General features: G+C 41.2%; 1 protein-coding gene across 6 annotated transcripts in view; it reads right to left on the bottom strand.

Annotated features, from left to right (window-relative positions):
- Nucleotides 1–8,888, bottom strand: part of cacna1fb (calcium channel, voltage-dependent, L type, alpha 1F subunit) — a 48,689-nt gene extending 39,801 nt beyond the window's left edge. For all 6 annotated transcript variants that reach the window (XR_010324223.1, XM_064299812.1, XM_064299815.1 and 3 more), the window contains exons 1-3: nt 8,475–8,888; nt 3,767–4,115; nt 3,007–3,112 (exon numbers count right to left, since the gene is read on the bottom strand). Coding sequence is in view for 5 of the 6 variants with exons in the window: in XM_064299812.1 (XP_064155882.1) it covers nt 3,007–3,112; nt 3,767–4,115; nt 8,475–8,496 (477 nt within the window). In the remaining variant the exon portion in view is untranslated. The remainder of the gene's footprint in view (nt 1–3,006; nt 3,113–3,766; nt 4,116–8,474) is intronic.
- Between the last annotated feature and the right edge of the window lie 8,933 nt (nt 8,889–17,821).

The raw sequence follows: 17,821 nt of genomic DNA, 5'->3' as shown, positions 1-17,821 counted from the left end.
AGGTGGGTCCAGGGTGGTGTATTTTGGGGTGGTGTAGCTGGGTGGAGGGCAGGCAGTTGTAGTTGGGTGTAAGGTGATGCAGGTGGGTCCAGGGTGGTGTATTTGGGTGGTGGTGTAGCTGGGTGGAGGGCAGGTAGGTGTAGTTGGGTGCGAGGTGGTGTAGGTGGGTCCAGGGTGGTGTAGTTGGGTGGTGGTGTAGCCGAGAGCAGGGCAATAGCTGCACCCCAGAGGGGAGCTTAATGTGGACTTCCAGAGGATTACCAATCCGTCATAATCTGGGTTCAGACTGGTGCATGCATACACACACACACACACACACACTCACACGCACATGCACACACACACGCACGCACACACGCACATGCACACACACATGCACATGCACGCACACACGCACACACACACAAAAACACACACTCACACGCACAAACACATGCACACACACACACACACACACACACGTACATGCACATGCACGCACACACACGCACACAAACACACACACACATACACACACACCTCAACAATGAGATTGAGAAGGACAGAAAGAGGAGATGCAGAGAGGGATGGCTCAGAGAGAGGAGGGGGCAAATATGATGAGAGGGAGAAAGAGATGGACAGCAGAAGGAAGGGAGAGATGGGGAGATGGAGAGGGGGAGAGGGAGTGGAAGTGAGAGTGGGAGAGAGGGAGGGAGAGAGAGTGGGAGTGAGAGGGGGAGAGGGAGGGGGAGAGTAAGCTGCTTATCGAGGCCCAGAGCAGCCAAACGAACAGGCAGTTTCAACATCCCCCCAACTCTCTCTCATCCTGTAACTCCCTCCATCTCCCTGCCCCTTGCCCCAAAACCCCGTTTCCATCTCTCAATTTCAGCTCTCACTCTCACTCTCCCCTTTCCTCCGTTTCAACCTTCCTATCCTCCTGAAACCCTTCACTCCCCTTTCATGCCCCGCTCCTCCTCCCCAGTAGCCTCAGCTGGCCTTCGCCAGGCTGCAGATGATGTTGGCAGTAATGTGTCGTACAGGGAGAGGATTATTTCCCTTTCTGCACAGGACCAGTGCTTTTATTCCACTGGCTAATACAGGCTCACGCCGTTAGCCACACTACCACAAACCAGAACCACACAACTCAATGATAAAACCATGACCTACACAAGACAATGCTAAAACCATGAGCTACACAAGACAATTCTAAACCCATCAACACAATGCTAAAACCATGAGCTACACAACACAATGCTAAAACCATTAGCTACACAAGTCAGTGCTAAAACCATTAGCTACACAACTCAATGCTAAAACCTTGGGCTACACTGCCTAGCATACGCTAAAACCATTAGCCACGGACCATTGGAGTGACCCTGCCCTCAGTCTTGGGAGGGAGGGGGTTTGCTCAGGGATCCCTGTGGAGAGACTGGATAAATGAAGATTCCCATGCTTTCTATATGGCAACCAGCAGAACATACAAAAGCACAGAAAACTGAGAGAAAACCCACAGGGGTCTGGGCTCATTAATTAGCTGCATTAATACAGTCAGGCCGGGAATCCCATGTGGGCTAAAGCAGAACTGTTCATTATCATCAGCGATTAGGGAAAGAGCCTTCCCATGAATATTAATAACTGCAGACACAATGTACAGTAAATAGTGTATAATAAGCTCTAACAGACTTAAAGATCGTGGGTAGAAATGTTAGGGACCTGTGCCATTTTACCACACTCAGTCCACCTTGGTTGATAACCCCTAGACCGCATCAGTTTCCAGGAGCATCCAAAGAAAACGCTTAAGACTGCAGTCTCATTTGTTAAGACTGAGGTTCTCAGGAGAAACAGTTAGCGAAGATGCTACAGGGTTGGCAAAGTTTCTAAGGAAGTAAGTAAATAATGAGAGTAGATGGGCTGAAAAGTCATTCACTAATCCAAATACAAACAACTGTGTTTTCACAGAGGAAGCAGCTGCTAAGACTGCCCAACAGAACAGTCAGAAGCCTCCAATGACGCTAGGATGGTACAAGCACAAACAAACAAGAGTAACCATGGCAATCCCAAAATACCTGAGATATGTAGAGTATGAATGATATTAACAAGAATAATAAGATGATATCAGAGTTTTTTTTTGGTTGATGCAAATAGGCTATTTATGATGTTACCCCCTCTGCCCCCAGCCAATATGTCACATTGTGTGCCTTTACATTTTAAAATTGAGATGTCCATTGGTTTCTTATTATTTATTATTATACAGTGGTGCTGTTAAAAATAACACTAAGCATATGCCAAAAGATTATCAATGGAAAGCGTCTTGTATTGTGTCCTAAGCATAAATACATTGTCACTGAGATGGTCTTTAGGCAGCACTAGTGACAAATAATGTGCATAAAAATAGCTGTACCGGGGTGCAGTGTGGTGTAATGGACTTTGTGTGGTGTAACTGACTTTGTGTGGTGTAATGAATTCTGTGTGGTGTAATGGACTTTGTGTGGTGTAATGGGGTTGTGAGGTGAAAGAGGAGTCGTGAGGTGTAACACGTTGCAGAGAAGAATCTGCCCCCCACAGCTACACAGAGATGAGCAGAATGAGGAAAATCTCTTTATTGGATCAAATCTGAATGAAGCACGTGGGATTATTACCTCTTCAAAACAGGCGCAAATTCCATCAAATGGGATTAAAGTGAGGAAAAAATAACTAACGCAAAAAAGGAATGTGCAAAATGTAATGTTGTCCGGATATGAGAACGTCTTTAAGATCAGATACCTCAAATTCTAGTGTTTTCATTACGAAACACTCCAATCCCAGCTTTCTGCAATTTTACCTCCTGTAATCATCATTACATTATAATTATCACTTTTAATCGTGTACCTGTTATTATGAGACATAATTATTTTGAGTGACTACCGTCCAAACATGCCATAAAGATCACAAGAAAATATACAGATGACTAACCATATCACCTTTACCACCACCACCATCATCATCATTATCAGCGCTATCACCATCTTCATCATCGTCCCTACTCACCAGGTCGTGGTTGGTGGCGTTGGAGTCGTCCTCCGGGAAGGGTTTGGACACGCCCAGTGCCACGCAGTTAGCGAAGATGGCGAGCAGGATGAAGACATCGAAAGGCCTTTGGGGGGCGTTTAAGGAAACCAACCAACTCCACTGAGACAGCGCACACCCGTCTCTGTGCGACTTCAACACCCTTAAGGGAAACATGGGGCTCTGACGCTACCTCACAAAACTCTCACGGAATGCGCACGGAAACTGTAGCAGCAAAAGGGAAAAATAAACTTCACCTACACTTGAAGCACAGAAGGAAAAAGTGGTTTTAAGCAAGAAAAGTTTAAGTTTTTTTTCTTGCTCTCTTCTTCAAGTTCTGACATTCTTCCCTTAACATGAAACGAAAGCTTAACTGAATGTTATTGCAGTCTATTGTATCACCACTGTCAGTATGTACTTTATCACTATTGTCAGTATGTACTTTATCGTTACTGCCAGTATGCACTTTATTACTACTATCAGTATGAATTTTATTACTACTGTTAGTATGTACTTTATCACTACTGTCAGTATGAATTTTATTACTACTGTTAGTATGTACTTTATCACTACTGTCAGTATGTACTTTATCACCACAGTCAATATGTACTCATTCACTACTGTCAGTATGTACTTTATCACCAGTCAGGTTGTACTTTATCACCATTGTCAGTATGTACTTCACCACAATCAGTATGTACTTTATCACCCCTGTCAGTAAGTACTTCCTCAGCGTGGATACTTCCACTCCACGATGGAGAGCGCCGCCCTGCGGATGGGGTTGTTGAGGCGCAGGCAGAAGAGGGCCCGGGGCGCGCGCTGCACAGTGCTGCCCCCTGGTGCCTGCTTCTTGGCGTGCTGGCTCCGTTTGCGTTGTGTGCCGGTGGAGCTGGTGGTGGAGTTCATCGTGACGGTCCTGTTCATCCTCATCCCTCCGTTCTCCCCCGAGTCCTGCCACGCCATATCGCCGTTCTCGTCGTCTCCTCCGTCATCCCCCTCTCCTTCCTCCTCCTCCTCCTCCTCCTCCTCCTCTTCCTCGTCACCTCCGCCTTCCGCCTCGCTGGCGTTGGAGAACCCTTCCGGTCCATTGCCTGTGGAACAGAGAACATCTGCTCAACACTTCCCTACGTGCACACCACCGCAGGGAGGCATGGACACACACATGCCTGGGGAAAACACAGACCCTAACCGCAGTACTGACGCACATACCTCAGAGAGACACTGACCACAGTACTGATGCACCCACCTCAGAGTCATTGGGCCTCATTCCCGAAACATGTGCACCATCACATTTGATCGTAAACTGCGTGTAAGAAGAACATTTCGGCATTCGTCATTTTTCTCTTACCTGTATTTGTCCACATCTCATATACCTGGGACATGCACAAAAACAAAGGTCTGCACTTGTGTCGTGCATCTCATATTGGTTTTTTGTAGGAACATTTTTAAGAACAAAGGTAAAAAAGTTTTGTGAAAATTTAAGAAAAGGTTTTGTGAATGAGGTCCATTGCCTCTCACTGCAGTACTGACACACTGTAGAGGGAAACTGCCTCCACCAAATCACATGCATAACCAACCACAGACAACAGTGTAACAAACCAACAAAGTCAGGGAACCCATTAACCCACGTATTAAAGCCGTGATCTGTGAGTCACAGAAAACTGGTTATTTTCTATATTTATACTGACACAGGTGTAGACAATCACCGCAGAACCGTTTCTGAACATCAGACAGTGATCATGCCTCAGAAAGAGTACTCGTCCATCCACATGAATACGATTAAAATGTGAAAATAAGAAGCAGATTAAAGAAAAGGCAGATCGAGCGGGCGAGGTGGCACAGAGTGAAGGTGAGAGAACGCGAAGCAACGCACGGGCAGATGAGCGAAAGACTCTAACCGAGGTTGAAAAGCTGGGCAGCGGAGGACAGCTGTGACCTACTTTTGCGCTCGAACAGCGAGCGCCAACAGGATTGTGGGAGAGAACGGCATTCTGGGACAGGGTTTGTGTGCTAGTACCTGTGGTCCCATGAGCACAAACCAGCCAATGGCATTGAGCCCAGCAGACCAAGGTTAACACTCTCTCTCTTTCTACACACACACACACACACACACACACAACTACTCTAAGGGCTTATTATAATTATATTATTACCATACGGCCTGAGCCGCGGGGCGTAAATCCTATTAGACGAAGATAAGATGGTGCGGTGTGAGATCTTTGTAAGAGCATTAAAGTGAGCAGAGGTAAGGGTGCCCCTCCCCCACGTTTCACGTTTTTTGGTCTTGCCCAAGTCAGTGACACCGGCCCTGGACAGAGCGCCATGGAACCCGACGGCAACCTTCCCCAAAAACGCCGGCCCCATCCGTTCTTTTCGTATACCATCGGGGGTGCAAATAACGGAAGTGAAGTGTGAAGCCGGGCACCCACCGCACGCGTATCGGCCGCGAGCGCACTACGCGCGTATTACGCGCGTAACTGAAGCGTAGTTGAAGTACTGTTATTACAACGGCAGCGGGCGACGTCGTCTCCACCAGATGCGAACGCGTCGCGTACCGGCTGCGAAGCTCGCGCGACACAAGCGAACTGAAGCGTAGTTTTTCGCTTCAGTTCTATTTTTTCGGCTTGTCGCGCGTCACGATGGCCTGTTTATACACAGAAATATGCTCTAAAATGCTAGTTATACATGCTCTGATTTATATTTCATCCTTATATTACTGGGGGTGTGTCCCTAGTTACCTCCCAGATATTTTATAAGCACCAAAAAAAAAAAAAAAAAATACAAGCCTTTTCGTTTTGTAAAAATAAATAAATAAATAACTGGAACCTGGGGAAAAGGCAAACATTACTGGGGGTGTGTCCCTAGTTACCTCCCAGATATTTTATAAGCACCAAAAAAAAAAAAAAAATACAAGCCTTTTCGTTTTGTAAAAATAAATAAATAAATAACTGGAACCTGGGGAAAAGGCAAACTTAGTTTCGCTGTCTTATTTTGCGGAGGGGGTGGGGTAAATTTGAAAATACACCACAGAAAGACGTAGGCTATTGAGTGACGTAAAAGGGAATGCACCGAGCAGCGGTTTGTTAGCTCGAGTATTGGAAGATAGTTTTTAACCAACCATTGCTCAGCCTATTTGACTTCTCCGATGTCTTCGTTCGCCGTGCTTTCAAAAAGGGCTTGTTAATAAAAATCAGATAATCCACAGAGCTTTAAAAAAATCAGATTATTTAGTGGTTTTGCCGATGAAAATGCACCTATTTTATAAATGAAGTTGTAAGCAAGCCTTTATTGCACTTGTACTTCAAAGCTTCCGGTGTTCATGGCGTTGTGGTGTTCATATCCCTTCAAGATTAAAACTGTTACTGACTTTTTCATGATTAGCTGATTTTACTAAATCTGATCCTATAAATGTTTTGACGTGAATGGCAAGACAACACGGGAATTCCCAATGGTTGATTACGGATTATTTATTATTATTATGATCATTACATATTCTTCATGAAATTGGCACGCTTGTTAACCAAGCAAATAAATTAATACAGTTTGAGATTGATTGTTATGCAGGCTACGTTGCGATTTAAGTTTATGGTACTTCTTGAAAGCGTTTACTTTCTCACGTAGGCTATTTACGAGTTAACGAAATATTACCAAATTAACAAACTGAAAAAGGTCTCTCACCAAAGTATTCACTTAACCCATAATCAACAGTCGTGAACAAACGTGAAATACACGATGTAAAAGCCCACTGCAGACTGCGAGAGCTACTAGGAATATATAGCTTTTACGCAAGCCTTTGCGCGACACAAACGGAACCAGTGGAGACACCCTACGCGTCGCGCCGTGCTGCTTCGCCCTGCTGTTTACGCGACGCATACGCGACGCGTGCGGTGGGTGCCCGGCTTGAGGCTCAATGTAACGCTGGTAAAGTAAACCGCACTGAAACCGAGGAGAGGGCAGAATCACACGTGTCTTCCTTTCCAAATGCTGTAAATGCATTGTTTTATTATTATCATTATCATCAGATATATATTATCATGCAAGCGTTACACAATGTATGGAGAATCATACAACCCACCACGTCATATGTACAGTAATAGTTACGGTACATGTACATTACCACATAAAAAAGGACCAAAACATGAACACGTTCACATGGTCCTGCGCAGTCATAATGCTAAATCACATCTTGACTTTTCAAGACCTGTGTCTGAAACAGTGCCCCCAGCTTCCCTAAAATACACGTATGAGAGATCAGTACACACCCACACACACACAGAATCACAAATCTGTGGGTCCCATATTCACAAACAAAAAGGGAAATATGTTATATGGTAATGCAATAACTAGGACAGGAAAGTAAATATCACGACTGTCGCTAAAAGATTGACACCTGGATACAGAGGGCAGGAACGACACGGGCCTCCACAAACTTTGTTGTGCGGATGTTCACACCGCCTCAGCAGTCGGAAATAAAGTATTTACATCATAAATAATCAATTTCATATTCACTAGTACTGCAACTTTTTGCTCTGTTAGCGCAGTTACACGATGTTACTTAACAATTACATTGACTAATCTCGTAGCCTATGGTCTTGGGCCTTGAATAGCAATCAAAAGCATATAGCAGCATAGCACAGAACACTCTAGACAACATTAGGCCGTTTTGCGAATACCAAAATTAAAGACGGATCACAAACTATTTTCCTGTGAATTCTGTTTGCAAGTACAAGTCAATAAAATGTAAGTGAAATGGCTTTATATTTTGCCTGACCATCAATCTTGTTTTCCAGTTGAACAGCCATGACGAGGGCCAAAAAGAAAATTGTTTAAAATTATAACGTAATTTTTACAGAAGAACAAGTTTACTGTGATCAAGTCCAATTTGGAAACGTAATGTTGAACTGCTCAGTGTCCAGTGTCCATTCACTCCCAACAGATAGGATAGTCAAGTTACCAGTCACCACATTGGACATCTATGGGTAGTTTTGAAATCCCTGGCTAATATATCAAATTAGTATACCGACACAACAGAGAATTTAAAAACAACCAGTAATGCATAATTAGAACAAATAGAATACGCATCATTTGAACAAGATATCAGAACAAGAGTTTTATTCGCTTTTAACTCTTGGAATTAACTTTTGGGTCACTTGGGTCAGTGTAACTATATCACTTGTCTTGGTAATGGCCGAATATTTATTGTCTCACCTTAAATTATACACGAAAAAAAAAAATACACACAAACACACATACGCACAAACGCGTTGACCGTTGAGAGCTCTAATAGTGACAGGTAGTAGGATATAGGCTACAATCTTTTGCCAATATTCATAATTGACTGCAAACATGTAAAAAGGTACTTCAGTTATACATTATGCATATTAAATCGATATTAACAAAATACCACCCATCCAATATTAAATAAAAGTAATGAGATAACGCGTTCTTACTTTTGCGGTTTTTGTCATACATGTCGGACTTCGGCCGCTGGATCCTGTTCTCTCCAATTCACATTGAAAGAAACATACTCCTTTTTGTGTTACTTCGGGTAAATTATTCGCATATAAAATACTTTGTTATAAATGTTAACATCTCTACAGTATAAAAAGAACATTTCAGTTCCGCCAACTCCTGATGCATTTGGATGGAGCGCTTCACATGACACTTCCCAATATCAAATACAGTTAAAAAGAAATATATTTGCTATTCGAGACACTGGAATCGTTACTATGTTTTTAAAGGCAACAAGCTGGACAGTTTGGTTGGAAAAAATAGACAAAAAATGTTTGTTAACGTAATGTTTGAATCTCCCGTCCTCCCTGGGTTCCCGATACCTATCCGCATTTAAACCATCAATTCGGGATTACAGACAAATCGAGTCATTTAAAGGGGATGGTAGCCTAGAAACTTATTAAAGGGAAGGGACGGGCAAGCACTTGTGCCAAATGAAACGTCGACATAAAATGCTGGACATCTGTAAAGTGCACGCATACTGTAATATTATTTATTTGTGAGCTTTTTATTTACTTTTTAATTAGAGTATTCGTTTTATTTACACATACATATTTGAATACTGCAAATATACACATATATTTATCTTACACTAAATAGTGCAATGGCAATTGGAAAATTTGTCAGGATGACTGTTCTTCCCGGCGTCAAGGTGATAGGGGACAGAACGAAAGCGCGAAAAAGAACCTCTTTGGAACTATTTAAAATGCCATGTCTTCACAGGGAGTACACAAATACGCAGTCCTTCAACGACGCTCTGTGTATTCCTCCCTCTACTGGTGAAACCACGAACCCCTGTCGGTACATCGCGTAGTGCAGAAAGAGAGAAATAAGATACAGGAAATCATTAACATTTTTCCCGCACATGTTAATGTCTATCTTAGACATGGAGCAACGCACACCATGTCAAACTTTTACACATTTTGCACACACATCTGCCTTTTATACATTATATAAATGTATCCAAATGAGACCATATATTGGAATTAATTAATAACCATCTACCATTGACCAAATAAAACACATGGAATGATTTAGATTGTGTAGCTGCTGCTTAGAATTAGTCATAAACAATTTTGTGAAATATGCTGAAAGAAGATAAACTTATTTTCCCCACACTGAAGCATTCCTCGTTGTTCTGAAATCATCACTCTCTTTTGAAATGCCATTCCTTTCCTCGCTTTGTGATCACCAAGAAAAGCATCTTTGTGTGTTGAACTGTCCCTGACATGCTAATGACAGACTGTGTGTGAAGGCCCTGTAATCCCTTCACAGATCACAGAAGATTGATATTGTTCTTCTCCTGTTTTCTCTCAGGGAGGGGGTGGTTAGTGATGTAGAGGAGAGGAGTGAGAGATAGATAGACATAGATCATGTGTGAAAAAGGAGTAGGAGAGTAAGCAAAAGTGAAAGAGTGATAGGATGTGAAGAAGGGATAAGGAGAGAGAAAGATTATCTTTGACATCTGGAATGAAGGACTCATAACCCATATCTTTAAAAGCTGGAGGTAGATTTGACCCCACAATCACTGACGCATTTGCATGCAGTAATCTGGGGAAGATTTTCCTATGGCATTATAAACAAGGCTTCTGCACTTCTTGACAAACACAATCTGATTGGCTTTGTGTAAGATGACTACTATAGACCATATTTATCTCCAGTAAACTCAAAACAACAACAAAAAAAAAACTAACAAAATAAATTGAATATTTATATTCAATCTGGCAACACAAGCTATAAAATAAAACTTATTGGAAGCTGTGTGAAGGATAAAATGAATCGTGCATTTAAATAGGAAATAAAATATGCTATTAAAAGACTTTCTTCAGTTTGTAGAGGTGGACATTGTGGCAGCTTGGGGCTTCAAAGTTTACACTTCTGATTGGTTACAATTCTGGATCAATCAGCAGACACAATAAAGAACAAATAGCATGGTGTACTCACTGCGCGTGATACACAACACACAACGTGAATAACACAGCTACATTTACCGAGTAAACAGCCAACGCAGCAGAATTTGAATTTGCTGGAGCATCACTGCCAGACAGGACCCCTGGCAGATGGCGGTGAATATAAATAAGATTATAATAATGCTCATTCCAAAAAGTTCTCAGAAAATCAGAAACTTTAATTTGGCCGTGGGATTAAAGAGAAAGGAAGCAGGGCCGCCTTGTTCTCAAACAAGACCCTTCTAAATCAAAATACCAATTATGATTTGGTTCAAAGTATTCTAATTATTTAACTGATCCATTTCAGTAATACCTGTGTATTCATGGGACATAAATATGGCAACAATGTCTTCAATGGATATCAATGAAGTTGCCAGGGAGATGGGGGTCTCATGTACAAATTCACAGTTCACCTTTGCGACCAGAGTTCTAGAACCTCAGCTCCGAGACCAGGATTGTGGAACCGTGCTTCTGATTGGACAGACCTCGATCAAGCTCAGCCAATACAAAGTTCCGAAGGGAAGAATGGGGCATAGAGCTGCAGACATAAGCAGCAGAGCACAGACATAACTTACCTGCACCCGCAGCCATCCAACCTGCCTTAACAGAGCTATCCTCCGTGTTCTAGCATTGGACAGCATTGGAGCTGACATACAATGCCATCTATTGGTGTTTTGTGGTACACAGCTAATGTTTTCAGCAAATGCAGAGGCAGTATAATGAAACAGAATCAGATGGAAAACATTATTGCCCTTAAATTAGGTTTTTCCACATAAGGATTCACGGTAATACATTACGAATGCACACATTCCGTAGCGTTAAAAATGTCAAATCAAAACTCATCAAAAAATAAAAATAGCATTCAAGCAGGCAGCCATACTTACAGTTAGCTGTAAAGAGACAGTAAACATTTTGGAATAAATGAGGGTACGGTTGTTTATATTTATTTTAATATAATTTTATCTTATTTCATGCTTGCTAGAGATATAAATTACTAGCAACTACATTGTAGAACAGAGTATTCAGAAAGGAAGGTGTGTGATGTCAGGTTTTGTAAAGAAACACACTTAGTACAGTACATTACCACTGTTAAACATACTGCTGTTGTCCAATTCTGTTTTTATCATATTTTTCAACATAAGTTAAGTTATCAACTGAAGACAGTGCAGGGAATGCTAAAGAGGACAACTAATTATTTAAGAAGCCGTATTATTATTATTATTATTACAATAATAATAATAATAGTAATAATAATAATAATAATAGTAATAATAATAATAATTAGTAAATATAAAAAATATTGTCAAAATAAGTGTAAGGCACTGTTACATAGAGCACAGCAGTTCATCAGAATGGCTCTCTGCTTTTGTTTAATCTTTTCCCTCAATCCATCTCTCCACCGTCACCTTTCCAGCTCCCTCCCCCCACCCCCCTCCCCTCCCCTCCCCTCCTCTCCCCCAGCTCTGCTAGTGAGATGGGGTGGGGGTGGGGGGGATTATTGTTTGCCACACTGAGATTAAATCACTACCGGGTGGGTCTAATCTCTCCATGTTTCAGATTCATGTAGCGACATTACGCTCCCTAAAAGGGCCCAGGACTTCGAGACAGAGCAGCCACACAGAGCAAGACCAGAACTCATCTCGATTTATCCAGGGGAACAGCGATCGAAACCCGATTCCCTGACAGAGGGAGCATGGGCACGAGGCTATTAAACACTGCAATTAATTACACTTCACTCTATCGATGAATTAATCCACTGAAGCCATTTGATAAAATCACTGTCAAAATAAAAGTCAACTTTCAAAAGATCAATCCGTTTAAAGCTAAACAATCCATCCATCCATTTTAAAAGCACTTACAACTCCCGGGGGGAGGGCTGGAGCCTAGCCCAGCATGCAGTAGACGGAAGGCAGGAATACACCACAGACAGGGCACCAATCCATCGCAGGGCACACACACATTCCTACTTCACTCACACATTAACGGCCCACAGATGATTTAGACCAGCCTGACCTGCATGTGTTTGGGCCGTGGGAGGAAGCCTGTGCGGACGCGGGGACGGCACGCGTAGTCCGAAAGGAGACGCAGCGGACTCGACCTCAGAACCTTCCTGCTACGAGGCACCAACGCGACTCGCGGCACCATCGCCACGCCCATGTGCTGAACCTGGAAAATGAAACACGACTTCCTACACCACGAGAAAAGCGTGAAATCACGTATACAAAATGAAGCATAACCTACTAAAAGCAAATAAAAGCTCAATTATTTATAGAAAATTAAATGCAACTTACAAATACACATATTCTGAGCGCAAGTGCATTGTCAGTCGTTCTTCCCGTGAGCAAAGTTTTTGAAACTGTTCAGATATAATTATTTGTCTCTTTGATTTATGCCAAGGGGATAATACGAAGCGTATGAGTGCATAAATTGTTTTTTTTTCTCATTTACATTTTGCACATTTATTAGTTGGTTTCACACTTGAGCCTCTCTGGTTTAAGGTCTAGGGATCACACAAGTTCACTCGGCTTCACACATTCATCTGATCATTTTGGGGCGACATAGCTCAGGAGGTAAGACCGATCGTCTGGCAGTCGGAGGGTTGCCGGTTCAAACCCCGCCCTGGGCGTGTCGAAGTGTCCTTGAGCAAGACACCTAATCCCTAACTGCTCTGGCGAATGAGAGGCATCAATTGTAAAGCGCTTTGGATAAAGGCGCTATATAAATGCAGTCCATTTACCATTTGATTGGACATGTGCTATTCCGGTGCGTCCAATCAGGGCAGTGTTCAGTTAATGGGAAGTGAAACAATGAAAGTCAGACAGACAGCGAGGCAAAAGGGGATAGTTATTCTTGGGAGTATTTTTTATTGTGTCACTGGCTTGTCTTGGCTGAGTACATTATTTAAATGACTTTGAATTAGAATCCAGATTGCTGACTGGATTATCCATCTAGTTAGCTAGATGGCTGGGTCATCTATCTAGCTTGTTTATCAGACTATCTAGCAAGCTAGCCAATAGAAGTATCTAGCTACGTAGCTAGCTGACCAGGTTAGCTCCCAAAAGGGATCAAGTTATAAATCTGTTATACAGTAGGTAGATCACCATTCAGTGTAGTATAATGTAAGTAAGGAACTGTTCTGGTAACCACAAGGTCACAGGTTTGATTCCCAGGACACTGCCTTTGCACCCTGAGCAACTTAACCTGCACTGCTTCAGTGTATAAATGAATGCAATGTAAAAAGTTGTGTAAGTCATTCTGGGTAAGAGCATCTGCAAAATGCCTGTAATGTAATGCAAATGTCTCCGTTTTTTTTTTTTTCAAAGAAACATGGAACATGGATGAAATGTCAAACACGCACACTAGGGAAAGCATGATTTTGAGTGAAGTGTAGAATGATTCGCCAGAAAGGCTGCACACATGGATGAAATCACAACGTCAACATGGATTTAACAACAAATCACACAGGGGATAACTAACAGGCTAACAATTAAAAACAAGCAAACATCAATTAAGGTCTGAGATGAGACCAGAGGGGGAATGGGGGAGTGGTGGCTGGATGTCATTCCATATTTAACAGATGTGTTCTTAAGTGCAAAACTTCCACTGGAAGAAATGGGTGAAGCTAAATTTTTATTTTTTTTTATCATTGTATATTTTTTAAATACCATCAGCTGGGAGGCTTAGAAAAAAAGCTTTTTAGAAAATCTAAATGAAAAAACCTTTCAAAACAACTGAGAGCATACCTGTAGCCACACATGAATAAACAGATGGGACAATTAAATGTGGATGCTTTATTTTCTCTCAAAGGAAAATACAGCACAACAGATATGAAAGCCTTTTTGCCGATGCACCTTGCTACCTTACAGAATGACCTGTAATGCATTAAAACCTTAATCGACTCAAAAATAAGTCATATTTCCATCAAGTAGCTCATAAAATGTCTTGGGATCAAAACACTCGCTCAGTATTTTTGATCCCAAGGAAATGTACAGAATCGGCATGACAACCTTACCATAAGACTCAGTTCCAGGTTTTGAGAGGAAGTGCAGATTCAAGCAGGGCAACTGCAAATTACTGGCTCAAGATCATAGCACTTCAATGGCACTGGGTGAATTTCAAACAGTCAAAAAAATATTTACTAATCTTAAAAGGCAAAACAATATTTGTCTGTTGGAATTAACTGCCAATGCAGATGATGAGTCTTGAATCTTTTCACATGGATGTTCTGTCAGTCAATGTTAAATAACTATCAATGATCAAATGTAATTACTTTAGAACTTTGAATTTTTCTTTTAACTGTGTACACGACATTTGCCATTTATTTCATTTATCTAATATATCTCTGCCTCAGATTAATCTATTATTGGTACGACTTGCTGAATTTCTTATTTGAAACGTATTAAATTCTGTGAAGGCTATGTACAAGCTCTCAAATTTCTAACTGTTTGTAACAAAATCAAACATCCCCTGCCTGTACAATATTTGTCTATGGCCCTAAATAATGGCACTAAATTTAATACATTGCTGTCAATCATCACCTGTGTTTAATTAGTAGTTATTACTTAATCGTTGCAAATGGTTGGGGTGGTGACTTGACAAAAAGCCAATTGACCTGAACCAGAACACAAGTTATTGCTCACGTCAGAAATTTCTCGCCTGGAATCCCTTTCTATCCAGTTTAGAGTATATTTGTCCGGCATGCAGACAGAAGAGCTAGAAGTCTATGAATCTTTTAGTATTCAACACATGTGTACAGCTTTGCATTTACTGAAGCAATTCAGGAACCCAACTTAAGGGTGAAAGAAAAAAAAAGAAGCATAGTCAAAAATGCTAGTCAGCTTAAAATGGGACACAAATTATTATTCAACCTTAAATAAAGATGCCTAAGATTTGGCTACCAAGCGCTCATCTGGGCAAAGTGGACACCATTAACTGGCTCATTTAGACAGGATTTTTGACAGGGATCCATAGGTTCGCGTAAGCAGTGCTTCCAGTCATGGCCAGGAGGGAGGGGGTGGGGGTGGGTACTGCGATTATGGATGGTCCAAAAGTGGACTGACCAAATTGCCAGAGGGGCAGTTCCACCATGGCTTTTGTAATGAAATGTAAAGCACCAGGATACAGTAAATACACTACAGTGCACTCTATAATGTTTGGGACAAAGACACAGGCTTTTTTCTTTTTTTGATTTGCCTCTGTATTCAACTATTTTAGTGGGGGGCTATGTAGAAAAAGTGCTGTGTAATTTTGATATGTTGAAACCAAAAGGTATGAAAATACCCTTTAATAAAAGCTGAGAATCTGCACTTTTGACATGTACATTCATTACAAATCTAGAATTGTGGAGTACAGAGCCAAATCAAGAAAGATGTTTTCATCCCAAACATTTTGGAGGGCACTGCATATCTACAACAAGATTGTCATGTTCAGTCTCAGGAACCATTGCTCTCATCAGCAGGTGTTCTAAAACTCATTCAGAAATTCACACTGAACAGAAGCCCTCCTGAAAATGTTCTACACCCATTTTAATCACTCATGAATTTTGTCATTCTGAAAATGATATAAACTCATCTAAACAGCCCATGACTCTTGTCCTTCTGAAAATTTTCAAAACCCATCTAAACAGCAGCTCATGAATTTTTGATTGGAGCCACACTTACTGTAAGCTGTTGTGAACTCTGAATTTGTGTTTTATTTAAAGTTTTTTTCAGTTTTATCTTGATGCCAGGTACATTCATTTATTATACTTGACCCAATCCTATATTTAATGTGTGCAATAGAAATATTTAGAAATATTACTAATGTAATTTGTTTTTACTCATGTAAATGTTACCAGTGATAAGTATTTTGTAAGAAACCATGCTCTTGATCTAATTTATCCACAGGATTCATCCGAGTTCTTGAGGCAGTGCTAGAAATAAGGGGTTCCCCAAACAATATCTCGTTTAAGCCCCCCAAAAAGATAGAAACAACCCTGGGACGACAAGACCATTTAAGTGTTTCAATCTCAGCAAAAGTACAATGAAATGAGTGTGCACTAGAGGGTGCTGTTTTCAATTACATCTAAATACACTGAGCGTTCACTTTCTGCAGGTTTTTCCACATTATATTAGTTAATTTGATTGGTCCAAACAATTTTATGTGAAACAAAGTACATTTTAGAGACTTTTTTGATAACCAGCCAGGCAATCAGTAGCTCAAGGTCTAAAGCAAGACACTTTAAGTAACTCAAAAGCTGCTTGGCTCCAGAGGCTGTACATGTACATATGTATATGTATATCAATTAATTTTATTTTTTGTTTTGTTTATTCAGTTAATTTGTTCTGCACCGATTCAAATGCGATGATGCACGCATAGGAACTTGCATACCGAATGCAAAAAGCAAGCGCCTAAAATCCAAAAAGCGTCTTTGAAATAAAGCTTGATGTGTTTCTCAAACTACCGACACAAGACAACATTTTTGGTTGTCTCTAGGCAGTATTATTTGTCTAAAACGCGCTGGATTATCTTCTGAGCACTTGACGTGTTCCTGTAATATTTTATAGTTAGTAGATAGTGTGAAAACGAACCTTTGTGACCACCAGTCATCACAGATGTCACCAGACCCACCAAAACTTAAAAATTAAGGATTGCCACTTTAAACATTGTTTAAATATAACATTCCAGGCATAACGAAAATCGCCATTAGCGTCATAGATATTTGGCTAATGACTCTGACGTAGGCTATGCTATGTAGGCTAGCTAGGCCTACGCGCTTAGCAATACTTTGTTTCTCAAGTTAATAGGGCTATGATAAACTCACCCCAACAGAAAGCAGAAAGGATCAGACCCACGGGTTCTGCCTGTTTGGTTTTCTTGTTAATATCAGTTTTATACACAGCTAAACATAAGATGTACCGCTTTGTTCAGAAGCAGTCTGCTTCTTCCAAAATTTCAGATTGTTTGACCCTTTCTTAACCATTGATTTGAATACATTAATTCCTCAGTATATGGAACTGTATTTCTTCCATGTGTTTTCATTGGGCCAGTGGATTTTTGTGATTTAGCTATAAGCATTTTTGTAAAAAGCCACACATATTGAAGGTTCATTGGCTGTCTGTCGCCATAGGTTTTGGCATGGCAACTTTTCCTGAGTAATTATTTTAATGGCATAGCCTACTGGGCAGGATTTTTTTTTTTTAAGTCTTGCTGTGGTCATGTGTTTACAATCAAAGAAGACTCCCCCTCCACCTTCCTGCCCACTTAGGCCTACCTTGGAGTATCAGACTGAGTCACAGACACGTGAATACATTAGAAATTACCGGTAAATTTCGCCCATCAATTACTGAGCAGACATT

The sequence above is a fragment of the Anguilla rostrata genome, chromosome 11, assembly GCF_018555375.3.
Source record: "Anguilla rostrata isolate EN2019 chromosome 11, ASM1855537v3, whole genome shotgun sequence".
Lineage (NCBI taxonomy): Eukaryota > Metazoa > Chordata > Actinopteri > Anguilliformes > Anguillidae > Anguilla > Anguilla rostrata.
This window is presented reverse-complemented; position numbering and strand designations above follow the sequence as displayed.